Source organism: Ipomoea nil, unplaced genomic scaffold (genome assembly GCF_001879475.1).
Source record: "Ipomoea nil cultivar Tokyo-kokei standard unplaced genomic scaffold, Asagao_1.1 scaffold2791, whole genome shotgun sequence".
In the NCBI taxonomy this organism is placed as follows: domain Eukaryota; kingdom Viridiplantae; phylum Streptophyta; class Magnoliopsida; order Solanales; family Convolvulaceae; genus Ipomoea; species Ipomoea nil.
The window spans coordinates 1,290,302-1,309,602 of record NW_017619219.1 but is presented as its reverse complement, the minus strand read 5'-3'; the positions used below and the strand labels follow the sequence as shown (position 1 = coordinate 1,309,602).

General features: G+C 38.0%; 1 protein-coding gene across 1 annotated transcript; it reads left to right on the top strand.

Annotated features, from left to right (window-relative positions):
* The first annotated feature begins 1,591 nt into the window (after positions 1–1,591).
* Positions 1,592–3,871, top strand: LOC109157572 (blue copper protein-like). The gene is made up of 2 exons (XM_019305416.1): positions 1,592–2,019; positions 3,298–3,871. Exons 1-2 carry the CDS (start codon positions 1,812–1,814, stop codon positions 3,723–3,725), a joined length of 636 nt encoding a protein of 211 aa, XP_019160961.1. The 5' UTR covers positions 1,592–1,811; the 3' UTR covers positions 3,726–3,871.
* The last annotated feature ends 15,430 nt before the right edge of the window (positions 3,872–19,301 follow it).

The following is a 19,301-nucleotide window of genomic DNA, read 5'->3' as shown; positions in this document are numbered from 1 at the left end:
TTCTAAATCTGCAAGGGGATTAAAGCGGGATTGGCTGGCCAGAGTTTCTGTCGACGGGATATTCAAATTTGTGGCAGTTCGATGAGCGGGACCTTGGGGCGGATTAGTCTGCTGGACTCCAATCCTGCCACGGTTACGGCGATCCTTTCTAGTAACGAGCATCCAGGATCCGTACCGTTTTGGCGATTCTTGGCTTGGGGTGGGTTGTCTTGATTCCCCAGTGCCGGAGGCATTTTGACTACTGTGAGCAGCAGCCTCATTTTCCGCATCTTTTCCGCAGTTCTCTTGCCGATGTCCGTAGACGCCACATTCAAAGCATACGAGATGGATCCCTTCATATTCGATCGACCATTCCTCTTCATTGAGAACAAATTTTGGAAGAAGGGGTCGTGAAATGTCAAGTTCAACGCAGACGCGTGCAAACTTACCTTTAGCGGCAAGATTGGTTGTGTAATCAATTTTGACCGGTTTCCTATTTCCTTACCAATTTTCTTCAAAAAATCCTCATCAAAGTATTCTATGGGCAAGGCAGGGAAGCGGATCCTCATCAAACTTACCTTTAGCGGCAAGATTGGTTGTGTAATCAATTTTAAAATATATATAATTAAGCCAATCATATTAACTACTTGGGGGATTTATTGACAAAAAGAGTATTCAAATCACACAACAAATTGGAGTGGGAAACTATCTCACAATGTCTTTGTTTGGCAATCAGCAGTTAGATCTTCAATATTACTATATATTTAATATTTTATGCCCTAAGTTTTATTTGCTCTCCCTTATGTCCCGTATTTGGTTTCAACCATACATATACAATTATTTTATTGACAATTATAATCAATCTTGACTATATTATCTTGCATTTGTAAACGTAGAATTGCCTATTTAAATACGCAAATTTAATATTCAATTATCTATGTATGAACATTTCCAATATAATCTTGCATTGATATACTTTAAAATACTTATTTAAAAAAAAATATTAGGCATTATCCCAATCACGTAATGCGCGTAAAAAACTAGTTATAACATACAGGTCGTAGGATATAGCTGCGTATTAACCACATTAGCCTTAACTAAATTATTTGTGCAATTTAGTACTAAAAAAAGGAGTCAATTTCATCCTTTGGTCATAGTTTAAAGTGGCAATCCACTTTTAGTTATTTTTTTTCAGAACATTCATTTTTTGTCCTAGTATTATTGTGGCATGATCACTTTTGGTCCTCCGTCAACAAAATCGTTGAAGTATCGTTAAATACAAGACCATTTCAATCATTTTATACAAAGTGGGTTAACCCGCTATATTTTTAGTTTTATTTTTAAAAAAAAAAAAATTCATAATCGAAAACCTAAATGTCCTTGTATTTTACGAAATTTAAACGATTTTGTTTATGGATGATAAAAAATAGTCATATCACAATAATACTAGGACCAAAGAAGAATGATTTGAAGTAAAAGGACTAAAAATAGAACAACTAAATCTAGGACTAAAAATAGAATTAACTCAAAAAAATAAAAAAAAAAAAATATTTGTGCATTTTAACAACTTCCTAGTTCCTAGAAGGCTAGAATATGACCAGAACATGAAGAAAAATGATGAAGCATTAGCTGTTAACAAAGTCAAAACCAAGGCACACGTTTTGCCATGTTTCCCAACTCTCCCATTTTCTTGATTCAAATTCTCGAAGAAGATAGAGAGAGATATATAGGGCTCCATGGTCACAGTCAAAACATCCAATTTCTCGCATTTTAGATTTTCAAATCAAACGCTCAACTCTTAACCTAAGCCAAGCGGAGCTCATCTTCCCACCATGGCAATCGAGAAGGCCATGGTCTCTCTCTTTCTATTAGCTCTGCTCTTCATTGGTGCCGCATCTCAGAGTCCTGCTCCCAACGCTTACACCAACCACACAGTCGGGGATGGCGCCGGGTGGTTCTTCAATGTCACCACCGGAAAGACCTCCGCCGACTACTCTGCTTGGGCCGCCAAACAAACCTTCAATCTTGGGGACTTCCTCAGTAAGTAAAAATTAAAATTTCTCACTTCAAATCTTGAATACCCATGTCTCTTTGTCTCGTTTAATGCCCTTCAGAGCTCAAATCTTGTAGATCACCCATTCTTTGTTTCAGATCAAACTTCAATTTTTTTGATATGGGCATTAGTGAATAAATGTAATAGTTTGATGTTTGATGGTGATAGATTTTCTTATAATATCGGATTGCCGGTAAAAAATAAATGTATGCTCAAGTTAGGCATTTTTTCTGCATTGGTTTTTGATCAGATAACTTGTGCTTTAAATGTTTGAAAAATTGCCAAAGAGAACTTCAGTGAAAGGAAAGAAACTAGGTTTTCAAGGAATTTGAAATTTCTAAATTTTAGTATGTGAACTTCTCTTAGTTACTACAGTAAATTACTCGAAATGTGTTATCTGAAGTGCTCTTGAACCTGCTTTCTTCACTGCTGCAGTTCCTCGTATAGTTTTGTTTCAATAACTATTTTGATGCTATATAAGTACACATTCATTTGCCTACAAGGAAAATGCAAAGGGTCTATCTGGTTTTGTGGATCCATTTCAAGTTTCACAAGAAAAGTATCTAAATAACTCCATTAAAATTTTATGTTGCATAACCTACATATATATCTCAACAAATTAGACATAAAAGCTAAAGTATAAGTTGATTAAATTCCTCTTTTTCCTGTCCATTCAATATAGTTACTGATTTTTTAAACTTTTATTTGATCCCTTACAACTTTTTCGTTACAATTAGTCATTTACTTGTCTTCAATATCACTGGCCTGAGTTTCTAAGTTGTTGCCTTGCCAATGCGGAAGTATCGGAACAATATTTATATGAGATGTCTTAGTGTTGGGTGGAGGCCAGTAAAGGGCCAAGTCGGCAAGTCCAGCAATTGGTGGCTAGGGGGATTGTCGGGCGGAGGTTGAAGGGTCATGGGTCAAGCCCAACCCCCTACCTCTCGAAAATGTGGCGGCATATAAGGAAATAAAGTTGTGCCTTTGCTGTGAGCTATAGCTTTTGGCGTTTTGTCGTAGTGGTGACTGCTTGATCCTTTTTTTTTTGGTATACCCAGGGTTTCCACCGTCGGACACAGTGACTAATCCCCTCGCTGAATTGTAGGCACCTCTTTTGGGTTGGACAGCTGGCTTGCTTGATCCTAACACATAGATAGTACCTACTAAAATGACTAGCAAGCTGTGGTGCTGTATAACATATGTTTATCAATTTACTTCTTTACAAATGGTTGATCTAAGATGCCTTCTTTTGCCATGATGTCCAGTTTTCAATACAAACACTAACCAGACAGTTATCCAAACATACAACGAGACCACATATAAGAGCTGCACCATGGACGATGCTTCTGATGACACCTACGTGTTTCTAGGAGGCAGCAACGAATTTGGCAAAGCAGTAACTGCAGCAGTGCCACTGACCATAGAGGGCGTGCAATACTATTTTTCAGGCGCTAATGATGGGGTCCAGTGCCAAAAGGGCATGGCGTTTGAAATCAAAGTTGACCATGGGCTTGGACTTCCTCCAAGTCTCAACCACCCCCCACCTCCACCCTATGTTGATCCAGCATCTTCACCAGTAGAGTCGCAGCCTATCCCTGTCATCGACAACTCACCAAATAGAGGTGTGAGGTGCAGTATAAGCATATTCCAAGTGATGTTTGTGCTAGTTGCTTTTGTGTCATATTTGGTGTGAGCTTAGTTGTTACAGCTATTCCACTTCTCCTAGCCTACATTTGTTAGATTTTTGTAGTTGATTAGCTCATGTCTAGGCTAAACAATGTTAAGACATTCTCCATTTAATTTAACAATTTTTATTTATTTATTTATTTATTTTTTTTTTGCCCCTTGTGAAACCATGCCTTCTAGGCAAATTATTGTGTGAGACAATACACATGGTTGATGCAAAAATCTTGACTGAAAAGTTGCATAATTTTGTGTCTATTTAGAAATCCAGAATTTGACATGTGAAAGTTATTTTCCAGATTTTCTAATGTTTGGATTTTTTTATTTTTATTTTTTAAAAAAAAAAGTCAAAGGAAAATGCTTATTTTGATCAAACGAAAAAATGCTCAATTTTGATGAGAAGTATCTTTTTTAATTTTTAATCGCAAAACATTTTCTGGTTTCTTTAATTTCCTGCCTCTCCCCTCACTTCTCTCTCTTGTGTTTCTCTCATCTCTTTTCTAACTATGTTTTCAAAATAAACTATGATTTCCAAACCTAATTTTAGTTTCAGAAAAAAAAAAAAAATTTGATCTCCAAAACTAAGGATCTGGTTATTAACAAAAAATTGTTCTCTGTTCTCTAATATTTCGGTTTTCATTATCTGTTTTATGTTTTGAAAACTTGTTTACTAACATTTATTTTTTCAAATTTATTTTTTTAGATTAATGTTATAAAATTAACACAAGTTTAATTTCGAGTGATTTTTAGATCTTATATTTAAAACTAGTTCTTTTACGCGCTTTGCGCGAATAGAATAATGCCCAATTATTATTTTTAAATAAGTATTTCAAAGTATATCAATGTAATATTATATCGGAGATGTCCATGCATAGGTAAATAAGTATTGAATTTGTTTATTTAAATCAGTAATTTAAAGTATATAAATTCTAGATAATATATGAGAGATGGATTATATTGTCACTAAAATAAATGTTTGCAACTTTGTAATAACGTTAGTCTAAAAGCAATAGTCTAAATAAATATTATTTTTGGTCTAAATTTCTTTAATTCTTTTTAATTCTCTTTTGGGTAGCATTGTCATTGACTTCATCTTCAGTACATTTTTTTTTTTATTGGTAGCGTGTCATGTGCAATTGGGTTACTGGTGGTAGCATATATGAATTCATCGTGCAATGAGATAATGGTGTAGGAAGCTTTAGATTTGTCTTATTGTGTATATGATAGTTGTACTATTAACTCTTTATCTTACAAACACCTATTGATATTTGGTAGTGGTAGTTTTCCCCCTACATGTTCCATGCATTGTGAGATGTGTGTCGTAGGTTATCATTTGAAAGTATTGAACAAAATATTAATATTTATTATATTTGTATAAAATATTTGGTAAATAAATATATATAACATATTTTGTATTATAACTTTGATATTTAATTACAAGATAATGTAAAAAGAAGACAATGGACAATATAGTGAATATAATAAATTTATAAATTTGAAGGTAATGAATCTTTGAATTGTAGAAAATAAAGATAATATAACTAATGAAATTATATCTCTTTTTAATTTTTTTTTATAATGAATATTCTTTTTAAAAATAAAGGCATTATAGACATCTAATTCTAAATTAATTAAATGCATATGTATTATTTTTTGTTGTAGCTACTAATTTATTTCTTCAATCTACAAATACAAATCTAATAAGAGCTAATAATGTTAGGCCCTTAACTGGAAAAAAAAAATGTCGGTAGTAGTTGTAGACCAGCAGTATCTTGATTATGTTCAAACCAAACATACACTGTAGCAACCAAACCGAATGGTTCCGATTATGATTTAGAACCAGAACACAATATTTGGGGTTCTACTATGTGCATCCACGTGTAACCATTTCTAATGACATGTAATAGGTGAAAAGTGCTTAGCTTATATTCAATTCACACTCCTAGTTAATTGGGGAGTTTTCTTTTCTTTTCTTTTTTTTTTTTTTTTTTTTTTTTGAAAACTAGTATGATCCCCGTGTGATGCACAGACTAAAAATTATATGTATTGCTGTTATGTTATGATATTAAGAACTATTAGTCTTACTAACTTTTAAGTATAAATATATTATGTAAAACTTATTCATTTAAAAAAGTTTATTTATGTAAGAACTATGTTGATTTTATATTTAATTTCTCCTTTTTATATACGTGGAGTCCAATTATAATTGAGGTATATATATATATATACTAGTTAGTACACGCGCTTTGCGCGATTATACCAATGCCCAATGTGTATTTATAAATTAGTGTTCTTTAATTGGTTAAAGTATTCATATAATAATGAAAGAGATGAATATGAAATTAATAAAAGATAAAGAAATAGTCTTTGTGCTTATATTTGAATAAAAAGATAAAGAAATTCGAAATAGCTAAATTATAACTAAAGTAAAAACAAAGAAACCACTAACTAAAGCTAACTATCTATCATGAAAAGAGTAATTTCGGCATAGTAAATTAATTTTTCTTAGTGCGCGTTTTTTAGGCTCGGAATTGTCTTCATCTTCTCCATCTTGTTTACTGGTGGTAGTGGTATTGCATTTCGGTGTCTCAAGTTTCTCTCTGCCCGTCGAGTCTCATTACAAGCATACCGCTCCCTATGTTTTCTATTCCTCTCATCACGACTGGATTCAGGGATTTCAAAATGACTAGACTCCATAGCAGAGCTGTTTATAAACAATAAATTCAAACTCATGAATGAGAATACAATTTTGAATTATGATCTTTCTACAATAACATAAATAAATATTCTATATTAACAAAAAAAATGAAAACCAAAAAAGCATGTTAGAATACATAACTACTGATTGAAGAACAAATACACAAAAATGACAAAATCAGTATTAACATTGCACTCACCAAGGTGCATTTACATCACCACAATGGAAAGCAAAACAAATTAAAGTCAGAGCAGCAAAGCAAGTTAAAGTCAAAGCCAACAATTTTCCAGTAGCTCATCCCATTAGCAATGCCAGAACTCTACCAAACAATCTCATTATGTAAATAAATTATTCCAATGGTCCACCAAGCTAGGTGGACCATCTTCTTCATTCAATTAATTCTATTAGCTTACCCAACCACCACTCAACATACTCAGATTGCTCCAAATCAACAGATAAACTCAATAGTAACCCATTCAAGTCAATCATTGTTGCGGAATCAACTCCATCCAAGTTAATTTGTTTTAAAACACTTTATTTGGCAATTAATATAAACTACTTATGGATGCAAATACAAGGAGTGAAAAAAGACAACCAATTTCATAAATGCTCACAAAAGTAACCATCAAGAAACAGCAAACACTATTTGTTTGACTTAAATGCATATAGAGGTGAAAAGGGGTAATAATTTGAAACCAATTTCACGCTTTTTATTATACATTAAGTTTCACAGCTTACGCTAGACTAATCCTAAGCGTCCAGACCACAACGCAAGGGCGCGGGAGGAATTAAATCGCGAGTCACCCAATAAGTCCTCTGATCAAATTTCATCCAATTTAATTAGCAGAAGACTTAATTTCCTCTGGTGAGCTTAAGCAATTTGCAATTATACCAAAAGTCAAATACTTTCTAAGGGGCATTAAAACCCTACCAAGTCAGCACTGATAGTTATGAATCATATGTATGTTAATGAATGTTATATGTAACTGGCAATTTATAAAGAGCATAAATTAAAAATTAAAAATCCACATTAAAAATCCAACACATCACCCACACCGCCTAAAAAAAAAAGGAAAATAAGCAAATTAAAGTCAAAGCCAACAATTTTCCAGTAGCTCATCCCATTAGCAACGCCAGAACTCTACATTGTCTCTACCAAAAAATCCCATTATGTAAATCAATTATTCCAATGGTCCACCAAGCTAGGAAGACCATCTTCTTCATTCAATTAATTCCATTAGTTCACCCAGCCACCACTCAACATACTCAGATTGCTCCAAATCAACATATACCCAATCAGTCCTCTGATCAAATTTCATCTAATTTAATTAGCAGAAGACTTAATTTCCTCTGGTGAGGTTAAGCAATTTGCAATTATACCAAAAGTCAAATACTTTCTAAGGGGCATTAAAACCCTACCAAGTCAGCACTCATAGTTATGAATCATATGTATGTTAATGAATGCTATATGTAACTGGCAATTTATAAAGAGCATATAGGCCAGAAAAGCAAATAAATTTGAAACTATAATTAAAACCACAAACCATGAAAAGGGCATAACACCGCAAGAAAATGGCTTTCTTGCTCGTCTGGTCGCGGAGCACATGCGCTGGATTCACCTTAGTGGCGGTCGGCTGTGCTTCTTTTAATTGCCCTTCGCTGGTGTTTGATTCTCCTTAGCCATGCTTCTCCGAACTGCTACCCTAATTTGTTTGCGGTCGGCGATAATGCTTCTCCTAATTGCCATTAAAATTTGTTTGGGGTCGGCGATAATGCTTCTCCTAATTGTCATTAAATTTCATGTAAATTTTAGTGTTGCCACCGCGCAACTACATTTGACGGAATGTTAAATTTAACATTGACAGTTTGGTAAAATTAAGAAGAGTGAGGTTATATTAGGATTTTAAGTTGGCATTGTATAATTAGAAAGACACAAAGTATAATTCTTTACAGTATGTGTTGTACCGACATTTTTTTAGTTCGCATTAATGATCTAACAATATTGGCTCTTATTAAAGTTATATATATATATATATATATATATATATATATATATATATATATATATATATATATATATATTTTGGTTCCTGTGAGGTCATGTCTTCCCGTGCGATCAGTGCGACAAACACCATTAGGTATGTATAAATGCATCATATAGTGTTCAAAAATACACTAGAATGAAATGTCAAAAAATACATCACACAAAAAAAAATAAAAAAATACACCACACATAATGGTGTATTTACGAACACAGTGTAGTGTATTTTCACATACCTAATGGTGTATGTCGCACTGACCGCACGGGAAGACCTGACTTCACAGAAACCTGACCCTATATATATATATATATATATATATATATATATATATATATATATATATATATATATATATAAATGAAATATCAATTTTGCGCCTATTTTTAACAATCCAAAAGTTTATTTAACATGGAGAGAGATAAATTATTACTTTTAAAATAATTAAGGAGGTAAATGCGGATACATGTATAATTCAATGAGAAAAAAATGTTATAAATATATAATTCAAAGGGAAAAAATCTCATTTAATTTTCTCAATGCCCAAAAATACCTAATGTATTGTTATGCCTTATTTTTGAACTCATAACAACTCAATCAGACAATTACACCGGATTATATCTAATGAAGCAAGAGATCATATACAATATAATAAATATAGAAAACATGATATTTGCTAGATTCTATTTCACTAGAAGAATTTTCTATCAAAAAAGTCGAGACTTAAAGATTTATACTTTAGTTGACAAATACATTCCTCCAAATTAAAGTCAATAAACATGAACAAGATACTGAAAATCCTCAGATTTTGCCTATTACTTTATTAAATACTGATTTTTTTTTCTTCTAAATAATGCATATGTATTATTTTTTGTTGTAGCTACTAATTTATTTCTACAATCTACAAATACAAATCTAATAAGAGCTAATAATGTTAGGCCCTTAACTGGAAAAAAAATGTCGGGTTTGACCAGCAGTAGTCCTCTGACTATACTGATTTTTCAAATTTAGTCCTTGTCTTTTAATTTGGACGAATTAAACCCTTGACTATCAAAATCGTTCCAACATTAGTCCTTCTGTGAATCTACCGTTAGTTAGATGTTAAAATCAGGGGTAAAAGTGTCTTCATATACTAAGTCTTTTCTTCTCATTCGTTCCCTGCTGAGTTAATTCCAGCAGTAGTCCTCTGACTATACTGATTTTTCAAATTTAGTCCTTGTCTTTTAATTTGGACGAATTAAACCCTTGACTATCAAAATCGTTCCAACATTAGTCCTTCTGTGAATCTACCGTTAGTTAGATGTTAAAATCAGGGGTAAAAGTGTCTTCATATACTGAGTCTCGTCTTCTCATTCGTTCCCTGCTTATCAGCTCCAATCAGAACAAACACCAACAACCAAAAACTTAATTTCTCCTCTCCTTCATTTGCTTCCGATAATTAATTCTGATCTCTTTATTATATATATATATATATATATATATATATATATATATATATATATATATATATATATATATATATATATGAGAATTGGATCGAAAATGTGAGAAGCTAATATAAGTGTGGCGGTGAGCGCCACCATGACTTCTAGCTCTCAGAACCGTATCTCCCTCAAGAAGTTGCCCATCGCTGCTACTCCAGTTCCAGTAGTCACGTCGTTGCCGATTCAAAGCTTCTTTGGGGTCATTTTGCTCTACATAATCATCGAATGGGGGAGAAAGATTTTCAATGTATTAACATCTCAATTTTTTGTGGTCCACTCCAACTACACTAACACTAGTAAGCAAAAAACTATAGATTCGGGGTTGTATCAAAAGCGAAAGCTGCCCAGTTTCAAAGAGGTCGGAGGCAGAGGATGAAATTAGCATTGGCAGGGATGAGGTAGAGACAGTACTTGCAAAACTGAGTCTGGGGATTTCTTGCCAGCACCTTGAGGAGGGTGGAGAGAAGAGGTTCAACTCAAACCGATGATTAGCGATGGCGGGATGAACTGGGTCTAGCATTGTTAATTAAGTGTACCTCAACCTTCTGGTTTCACAAGCGCTTCCATCGTCTCTGTTCGCAATTTTTTTTGTATGTTTTCTTCTTAACCTTTGATCTTAATTTGTGTAATTTTTGCCTCTCAAGCAGAGACTTTATTGTTAAGGTTGGCTGTTCTCCGTACATGTATGGAAGCGAGGCAGAGATTCGTGTGGGAGAGTTGAGTCGCTTCGCCGTCGTTGTTTAACCAGCGTACTAATAAAATTTTCATTTAAGCAAGAATAAGTGGTGAAGCAACCTTTCAACGTTCAAGTGCTCAACAAACAGAAGAATGAAGTAATAATTTCCATAATAGTACCTTGTTTGGAGAAGAAGCAATAAAGCAGCTCTTTGATTTATTAATTAGAAAATCAATATGTTGTCTCAGTAATGGGATCCAAAAATCTTGAGATGAAATTGTTGGTAGGTTTTGCTTTTCTTATGTTTCACCCATTCAAACTTTCACTTCCATGTACACTTTTTTACTATGCTCTGCTCAAATACAGTCCCCAGGCTCCTATACAGAACAAATTTGTCATCAACGCAAATTGTTGCTATATTATTATCACACATGTTTAAGAGCATTGCTTTCCTCATTTGAATGTTTACGAGCTCAGTGCTGCGGTTACCGCTGCTACTCTTGACTTCGGTTTGTCCCTGTCGGTGACTTCAACGTCGAAGGAGTCTCCGGAGATACTTTGTCTTGAGAACCAAAACCTTTGGTTGATTCAACGCCAGTTTTTGTTCCTTTGTTGACATTAACTACCTCCTTAAAGTAGCTCTTATGCTGCCTTCGAATATTTGGAACTCAAAATCATGCTTTGAGAGCCATAAACGCCATTGGAATAGATGGGAGCGGGGAAGAAAAGACCCAAGATATGAATAGACACTTTTACCCCTACTTTTAACATCTAACTAACGGTAGGTTAACGGAAGGACTAATGCTGGAACGATTTTGATAGTCGAGGGTTTAATTCGTCCAAATTAAAAGACAATGACTAAATTTGAAAAATCAGTATAGTCAGAGGACCATTGGTGGAATTAACTATTTAACTCTAATATTATATATGGATCCGCCAGTGCTGCGTAATTGAAGGTGGAAGATAACAAAGGTTGTAAAATGGTCATAAAATGCAAATTCAACCATCTGCTTTTATTTAAGCCACATGGAGATGTGATATGTGGTTAGATTGATGGTGACAACACACACAGCAAGCACCCACCATTTCTGATTTTCCCCCTTTTGTTTTCGTTTTTTTTTTTTTTTTTTTTTTTTTTTTTTTTTCTTTTGTATTTTCTTCTTTTCCGTTTCATAGTTTTCTGATCTTTTTTTTTTTTGTTTCGTTTTTTTTTCCAGTTTATTCTTTTCACTTTTTTTTTTTCTTTTAAATATTTTAATAATAATAACTATAATAATAATAAGAATAATAGTAATAACAATAATTAATAACATTAATTATTATCGTTATTCCTCTCGACTTTCTCAAACTCGGCGTAACTTTAACGCGATTCAAAATGATGTACTTTGAAGATCAACGTTTTAGTGGGGTAAAAAGAGAGCTTGGTAATATCCAGCATAGCAGGAACAATCGTAACAATTAATCCGTAAACCTTCTCGATTTAAATGAAATTTAAACACAAGAAATTCTGGACAGATTCGTGTCTTCAGTTTCCCTCAAAATTTGACCTTTCTACAGTTATATTCAAGATTTGATGTCTTCGTGAAAGTTGTAGCTCTGTAAGTTCTCTTTCCAACGACGCGTAGATTACCCCAATCGGATCAACGTAGACCGAGATATGAACAAAATACTAAACATTGGTCAATTGTTGCAGGATGCATGCTTTGACAATTTTCTTCCATTCCAAGACTCGCAATACTTCCTAGACTTGTTCCCCTCCTTTCCATGCCAATAATTAACATGTGCTTGAATAGAATCACTATCTTAAACAAAAATATAAAAATTTTGTTATGATTGGACTTAGACAATAAAATTTCTAAGTTGCCTACGTACTCCCACGAAGGAGATCAAGTCAAACGTAGTTCAATAATTTTTTTTTTAAAGGAGAGCTGTTCACAGTTTAGACTCATGCGGGCCAGGAGCATCTATGATTTGGGCCCACTCATAGACAAAGCGAGATGCATTAGCATTTTAACCACGTACTGCATTTTTGGTGGATCATCAAGTAGTATCGTTTACTTAATAGGGCCAACTTGCGCATCATTTTCATCAACCAAGTTGTACATGCCCCGCGCAACCGGGATCTCATCATGTCAATTAATGTGGGATGAAGACGGCACCTCATCTTGAGTTGGTGTCGCTCCATAACCTGAATCAAGGTCTTCTTTTCCTTCTTGCACATGGGTGTATATGATGGTCTTTGGCTGGACCTTCAAGACTTCGCTGCATGAAACATGGACATCGACTTCTTGTCTCATACGAGAGGGAACTATACTTCTAAGTCTTTTTGAAGAATCTATTTCAATAGAAGTGTTAGTGTGTTCTTTTAAAACTCGAGCAGCTCCGAGTCTGTCATGTACGGACTTCCTCTTAGCAGGTTTGGGATTTGACCCAAGCCTATGAAAGGCTGACCGTCGTGGTTCTATCCCGCCAATCCTATCAAAGACTGATTGCCTCTTGTGGTGTTCCTCCTCTTCGGTAGACGTGATGCAATTACTTGCGGCTTTGTTTATGAAGATTCGCACTGGTTTAGGGAGCCTATAGCCTAATCCTTTACGTTCATGCGGTCCCCGCTGATTTGACTTGCCTTTACCGCCGGCTTCTGGAATAAGCTTCCCCAACTTCTGCGGTTCCTTGGGATTGTAGCCAGCTTTAGCTAGAAGTTTATAAGCATTGGGGTTGAAGCCATTAGTGCGCTTAACAGGCAACATTTCATCTATTCCATCCCGAGCATCGTTATCTTTGGTTTCTTCTCCAAGCGGTTTGGCTTGGGGAGCTTTCAATGGTTCAATTCTTGTAAGCAGGAAAACAAGTTCCTTATGGCAATGAGGTTGGTCTACGACTTGTTTGCCTTTCTACTTTGGATCGGGAGGTGTGTCAACATCGCTTTGGTCAGCCTCCTCTACAACTTGTTTCTTCAAGTAAAATTTTGCGTCTGCAAAGTACGACTCTGCTTCGATGAAGGGAGTTTCATCGGTGACTACCTTTTCTATCACACCGCCTTTTTCAAACATGAGGCATTGGTGCCAGGATGAGGGGACTACTCCATTCTCATGTATCCAAGGTCGTCTTAGCAACAAATTGTAAGACGTCCTTGCATCTATCACATAGCATAGTGTACTTGAGTTTAGTGTTCCGATCCTGAGGTCGAGTCTGATGGTACCCAGTGCTCTTTGTCCGCCTTGACTAAATCCTTGAATCATTAAGCGGCTTTAAGAGAGCTCATCGGTGGAGATGTCAAGTTCCTTCATAGCCCGGAGTGACAGAATGTTCACAGCCGACCCTTGGTCAATCAAAATTCTTTTAATCTTTTGCTCGCGGGCATAACCTTCAACAAACAACGGACGATTATGTGGTGTACTACCAAGCAATAGATCTTCATCTTTAAAAGTTATCTCGGCGGTATAAGACGCGGCTTTGCGAGTTTGGACCTCGTTGCTTCCTTCAATCAAGGGGAATGAAGATTCTCCCACTTCAACATGTTCTTCATTGGTATTCAAGCAAGTTCCAAGAATGTCTGTTCTACTCAGGCGAAACCCCTTTGGCATGTATTGAGCTAGTGTAACTGGTGCTCGTGGCTTGCTGGGACGTCCTTTTTTCTTCAAGTCATGGACGGGGTCCCTTGCCGACTTCTTCTCAACCCATTGCTTTGTCATTTTCTTTAATGGTTTAATATGACTAACAAGATCGACTTGTGATGGTTTTAAGTACTGCACGTCCACGTGCTATACTCTAAATGGAAGTGTGCATTTATGTTGCTTGCCCCCATTATTCTCCCCATCTTCTATAAGTAATGGAGCAAACTTTCCACATGAAATTTGGTTTGTGCTTGCACTAGCATCCGCAAGCTCTATCTTCCCATTTCGAGCAAGCGACATGACTCTATCTTTGAAAATGAAGCACTTTTCAATCGGGTGGCTGAGGAGACGGTGATATTTGCAATAGTTGAGGTCATCCACCCTAGCAGCTTCTTCGGGGCGCTTCATCTCAGGCAATTCAATTAATTTGAGTTTCAGCAACTCGTCAAACATAGGAGAAACGTCAGAATCCAAGAATGGATATTGTTTCTCCTGCCACTCTTCAACAATTGTTTTTCTAGCTCCCCTTGATGGGCCAGTGAATGATCTTTGCTTGGGCTTCTCAGCCACTTTGGTGAAAACCCACATTGGTCTTGTCATCACGTTCATCGTCTCTTTTTTCTCTTGCTTTGGAAAGAACTTACTCCCTTTGTTGGCATCTTGGTTTGCAGGTGCCTTTGATGAGCTGGGCATACTTGACATACTTAGTCCCCCATTAGCTTCAATACTCAATTCCATGTCATGAGCACGACTGGATAGTTCTTCAAATGTTCTAGGCTTGATTCCCTGCAAGATGTAAGAGAGCTCAAAGTGCATGCCTTGGATGCACATTTCAATTGCGAAGTTTTGGGATATCCTTTCTTTACAGTTGAGGCACAACTCCCTCTATCTCTCGATGTAAGCGCCCGCACGCTCACCCTTCCATTGGTGGGTGGTGGTGAGTTCCAAGAAGCTGACAGTCCTCCTTGTGCTGTAGAAGCGGGTCAAGAACTCGCGCTCCATATCATTCCAGCTATCAATGCAACCATGCTCCAGGTCGGTGTACCAATCAAAGGCAGTGCCCTTCAAAGAGCGGACGAACTGCTTGACGAGGAGATCTCCGTATGTTCATGCATCATTACAAGTTTCAACGAAGTGGGCGATGTGTTGCCTCGGGTTGCCTTTTCCATCAAACTGCTAGAACTTGGGAGGTTGGTAGCCCAACGGCATTTTCATTTCTTCAATTCTCTGAGTATATGGCTTAGTGTAAGTATATGAAGATTGTCTTCCCTCGAGCTTCCCTTTAATTGCCCCCATGATGTAGTCGTTCAACTGCTCGACGGGTATCATGCCCTCAGAAATTGGAATACTCTTCTCGGCGGGTGGTGGACGAGAGATTGTCTCTTCCATTCATGGCCTACTTTGATGGCGCAGTGACTCGACATCAATCTCATCTCCTTGGGTTTGAGGCTGTTTCCCGGAAGCTCGACTTGTTTCGCCGTTTCTTCCGCTTTCAACCTTTTCGTTGAGCTCATTGATCCGCCTTTCTTGGTTATGCATGAGTGCAGCTATCCCCTCGAGAGATTTAGTGATGTTTGCGAGTTGTTCCTCCACCAAAGCCGCGTTTGTTGTCATAGCGGGCATGATTGTGTATATGTGATTCCATTCCAGTGAGGTTCTCCGCAAAAGTGATGACTGTGATGAACTTCCACTGCTTGGTGTTTTATTCGAGGGAATAGGGCTCGCAGGACTCTTGTTGCTGGGAGCTCCTTCACTTGTAGGATTCTTGTTGTTGGGAGCTCCTTCGCTTAAAGGATTCTTGTCGCCAACAGCTTCCATTGTAGCGGATGACCCCTTGTTACGTATAGCTCTTCGTGGCATGGTGGAGCTTCTGTCAATCCTTCGAACGATGTGGCGAGCGATGTTGTAACACCCCCCAAACAAGACCTATATAAAAGCCTTAACACATGCAGATTAAGCGACAGAACTAGCACAACGGAAGATAAAAACGAAACTGGATAAAAAGAAATCTAACGGGGTGTCACGCCACGTCTACCAAACACGATAAACGCTACGGCAAACAATCTGCAAGTGTGTACATCTATCCCAAAATATTAGTCTAACTACATCGGCGCACATGCCACAAAAGCAAGGATAAAGGTGCTAAGCTACCAGGCTCTAGACATCGCGCTCGTCTAAACATCACCTGAAAGATACAAAGATAAACATTGGGACGACGCCCGGTCAGCGAATAATGCTGGTAACCCACCGGCCTAAAAAAGCGAACGGGGTTACCACAACACAAACTAAAACTCCTCCCTCTCCGACTCCTCGGCCTCTTCGGACTCCTCTTCGTCTTCGTCCCTGTGGCTAGAACTGGCTTCAATCTGGTCCAGCCTCTGATGCACTGCAACGAACTGCGCCTTTACAAACGCAAAGCCCTTGACGATCATGCTATTCTGCTGACGAAGCAAGGTGACGACGTCATGCTCCCTCTTTGTGCGAGCTTCCTTCCTTCTCCGGCTTTCCTCACTGTCCGAATCACTTTATTCAGCTTCGGCGACCTCCGGTGCTCCTACATCTTCTTCTTGGTCTGCTTCCTCCTCAACTTCTTCACCACCACCCAAACTCTGGACTGCGAGGCTCAACTTCCTGGCATGGATCCCAAGCTCAGCAGCTAACTCCGCCCTCTCATCAGGTGCTTTCCTTGCAACCTCTTCAAGCGTGATGTACTCACCATCATCCAACCGAAACAGATTACAACTCCGGAGATTGGTGGTATCCAACACCATCTTTCCCATGGCCTTCGGGAGGCAACCGTCCACACTAACACCTTTCTTAACCAAGATCCAACTCAACACCATCCCATACGGCAAGTTCTTCCGATTGTTATCCCGTCAAAACACCATGTGTTGCATCATCAAAGCAGGCAGGTTGAACTTAACCATATTCTTCAGACAGAAAGCAAAGGTGCCCTCCAACTTACCCAACAAACTGCTCTTGTTGTTATTCGGCAACAAACAATCTGACACCAACATCACCAAGATCCTTTGCTCTGCAGACAACCACTTCCTTTCCGGCCTAGAGGCTTGAGTGAAACAACTCGTACGGCCCAACAGATAGCTCAAATAGTCACGGTACCCCATGGTATCCGTACTAACCCAAGAATGACCACTGTACTGAGCCATTCCGGTAGCAGACAAACTCAACAACTGAGCCAACCTCTTCTCAGATAACACAACCTTCACACCTCTCACCTTAGAGGTGATCTCCAACTTATCGCCCTCCTTTGTCACAACCATGTGACGATAAAACTCTTTCACCAAACTCGGGTAAGTCTTGACCCTTATGGCGAGAAACCCATCCAACAAACCTGGATATCTAAGCATATCCAACAAAGAACTAGGGAAAGATTCCGGATCAAAAGCTTTACCTTCAAGAACGAGGTAATGGGTATCCACCTATTCCGCTTTCCTTGCCAAACTTGACCTTCTAGGCATGATTGAAGATGATCCAAAGGTCAACAAAAAGGACCCATGGCTTCTCCTCTTTCTCTTCTCACTCTCGCTGCTCTCTCTCTCTCTCAGCGACGGCGACGAGGCAGGCTCCGACTGTTGCGACAGCGAACGGCGGTGGCTTGGCGACGGCGGGGCGACGAGCAGGTGGTGGTGGCGGTGAAGCTACGAGGAGGGGTGGGCGCTGGGTGGTCTCACGGGTAGAAAGAAAGGAAGGAGAAAAGAAAGGGAATTTTAGGGATTTGAGTGAAATTGGGGAAAAAGATGATTTAATTTAGGGAATTTGGGTAAAGTGGGAATTTATAGTTTAGATGGAATTAAAATTGGTTAGGTTTTAAGAAAGACAATTGGCTCAAGTGGTTTAGAGGTTGGGTTGATAAAAATTAGGCTTGGGTTTGAAACTCAAAGGTTACAATTAAACATTAGGCTTGGTTTTTAAGCTACACAAGGAAGGGTTCTTGGTAAGAATTTTTGGCTATTTTCCAATTCAAAGAAGGGTTGATTGCTAACTTCACAACGAAGCTCACATGCCAACTAAAGAAATTACTTAGCAAGAAGAGTCTATACTAAGCCTCAAAAGAAATGCTATCAAAGAAAGCATACCAAGGATTGCCAAGCAAGAGACAACTATGAAACACAAGGTAACACTCAAGATACAACGAACACGATGATTCTGGAGAAACAAACAAGGGTAGGCTAGAAGAAAGGGGTTACCTGCCACTTCATCCTCCATCAAGCCCTCCGATTCATCTTGAGAACGCGCCATCACAAAAACTCTTCCGGGTGGCCTAGCTCCGACAGCTCCGCGACCTGAAGATCTTATCAAACACCCGTAGCCACTCTTCTAGGACTACAGGGTCTTCCTCGCCAGCGAAGGTTGGCTGCCGATGCCCTGACACCAAACGACCTACATCGCGATGTCCAGCAGGGGGAGGAGGCGGCACAGCTTGATTGTTGTTCAGCAAGGCTTTACTGAGCGTCTGCATCGTCTACGTCAGTTGCTGGAGATTCTGAGCGAGCTACTCATTGGTCGGGGTCTCCGGGGTGCGAGCGCGGGGACGAGGAGGCATCGCAGACTTCTACAACAACAACGAGATTACCAAAAAGAGCAAGCAAGCAAGACAGAAAGCAACACACATCTCACCGCGCAACCTAGAGTCTTAAGCCTAACACTTAGCTTCTTAAGGTAGCTTAGAGGTCTCAAAACACACTTAACCACTTAGAAAGTCTAGACTTAACTCTTCCTAGGCTCAAACCTAGGCTCTGATACCAACTGTAACACCCCCCAAACAAGACCTATATAAAAGCCTTAACACATGTAGATTAAGCGACAAAACTAGCACAGCGGAAGATAAAAACGGAACTGGATAAAAAGAAATCCAACGGGGTGTCACGCCACGTCTACCAAACACGGTAAACAATCTGCAAGTGTGTACATCTATCCCAAAACATCAGTCTAACTACATCGGCGCACAGGCCACAAAAGCAAGGATAAAGGTGCTAAGCTACCAGGCTCTAGACATCGCGCTCGTCTAAACATCACCTGAAAGATACAAAGATAAACATTGGGACGACGCC